Source organism: Cyprinodon variegatus, unplaced genomic scaffold (assembly GCF_000732505.1).
Source record: "Cyprinodon variegatus isolate N-32 unplaced genomic scaffold, C_variegatus-1.0 Scaffold2135, whole genome shotgun sequence".
NCBI classification, from domain to species: Eukaryota; Metazoa; Chordata; class Actinopteri; order Cyprinodontiformes; family Cyprinodontidae; genus Cyprinodon; species Cyprinodon variegatus.
Window position 1 is genome coordinate 1 of NW_015152588.1, and position 1,715 is coordinate 1,715.

Consider the following 1,715-nt stretch of genomic DNA (forward strand, 5'->3'; position numbering starts at 1 on the left):
ATAACCAGCAAAAATGAATGTCATGGATTGAGATAGAATCTCATGGTCATTTAAACCTGTAGAAAACAACAGAGTTAAATGGTTCACAAAAGCAAGTTGTGTAGCGTGTGTGAATTTACTTGTGTTGAAGTGTGCCTCACTTTTTTCCTGTTGCACCTCACTGTTCTTTTGGGAATCAATCATCAGTTGTAGAAAATCTATCCGACTCTAGAAGTAAACCAGGGAAGGTCAGGTCACGTTCTAAAGCCTGCTAGGACAAAGATATCCTAATACTGGAAAAGAACGTCGTCCTTGACTCTACCTTGTCTTTGCTGCCTTCACGGTTAGCTTTGATCTTTCTCAGAGAAGCATAGAAGAAGTCGGTCACAGATGCAGGAAAAAAAGAAAATTCAAACTTTTCAAGTACGGGACCGAGAAAGGGGAAAAACGCTGAAATTAAAGAAACAAAAACATCTTTTAGTAGTGGAATAGGAAGGTCAGGAACTATTTTGGCTGTTTTAGTTTGGAATTTGTGAAAAATGAATTCTGAATAACAAATAAAAGCATGACATAATTAGATAAAAGTACAGCAAACACTATTTTTAGATTAAATTAAAAAACAACATTTTTAAGTGTCCTTTTCATTTTTATTTTTTTACGATACGAGAGTTCTGTTTTTTTTATTCTATTCAGTCCATTTATGTTTACAAAAATATTTGCTAAAGCCTAAGCTGAGGCTAACTTTATGTGCTCTCAGTTGCTTTTATTGCATGCAACCTTTTCATACCACTGTAAGGCCAAGAGATAAAAGGCTATATTACCAGGGAGACACTATCACAGCTGCTGCTATGTCTGATTTATTTGTGTTCAAACAAGGAAAACATTATTTTTTTAGCCTTATCCTTTTTTTGAAAAACCATTAAGAAAATAATTATATTCTTTCAGAAAACCTATGAGACACCTCAGATATTATTTATCAACATCTTTACTATAACTGCAGCAAATAAAAGCTGAATTGGTTGAAGCATCTCTGACCAATTTTAGTTTTAATGGGGCATAATGCCAGGCAGAGCTAACAATTTGTCACAATGCTAAAACTGTGACTTAGTGCTTTAGCCTTATAAAAGGAAATCTGGTAGGATAAAGGTTTCCATTATAGCACTTTGATAATGAGCCTTACAGACTTTAATCCAAGTCAACTACTGTGTAGTCTTTCCTTTGCTCTCTGCTGTGCAGATATATATTTTTTATATCTAAAGGAAACATAATCCAGGATATTACAACTTTTTTATTCTCTTTTTGTTCTATATATACTCTTTTTATATTGTCTGTTGTATTTTTTATCCTTAATGACATTTTGCTTTAACTCTGCCCTTGTGCTCTCTATAAGCTACTGGAACCAGAATTTCCCTAAAGGAGTAATACCAAGGGATAAATGAAGTTGGGTCTAAGTCTGAGTCTACAGTGATGCACAAACACTATATAGATATTCTTAGGAGGTTGTTATTCTCCACACTTATGAAAGTTTTTCTTCAGTCTTTTGGTACTCTTCAATTGAATTACAATATTTCGAAATATAACTTCACAAATGTCAAACATTGTTGTAAGACTCAAAGGAGAACTTTACCGACTGCGAGGAAGAGGGGGTTTAAAAAGTCAAACTTCAACATCTTCTTGATATTTGTCACAAACGGGTCGGCTGGGTTGTTCAGGGAGTCGATGTCTACACTGAAGGC

The 1,715-nt window shown here is 34.5% G+C and overlaps 1 protein-coding gene across 1 annotated transcript in view; it reads right to left on the reverse strand.

The window, feature by feature from the left end:
• Positions 1–3: 3 nt before the first annotated feature.
• Positions 4–1,715, reverse strand: part of LOC107105191 (cytochrome P450 3A30-like) — a gene marked incomplete at its 3' end in the record, with an annotated part of 5,123 nt that continues 3,411 nt past the window's right edge. Inside the window, exons 3-6 of the mRNA XM_015405314.1 lie at positions 1,607–1,709; positions 302–429; positions 141–207; positions 4–56 (exon numbers count right to left, since the gene is read on the reverse strand). Of these exons, the coding sequence (XP_015260800.1) occupies positions 4–56; positions 141–207; positions 302–429; positions 1,607–1,709 (351 nt within the window). The remainder of the gene's footprint in view (positions 57–140; positions 208–301; positions 430–1,606; positions 1,710–1,715) is intronic.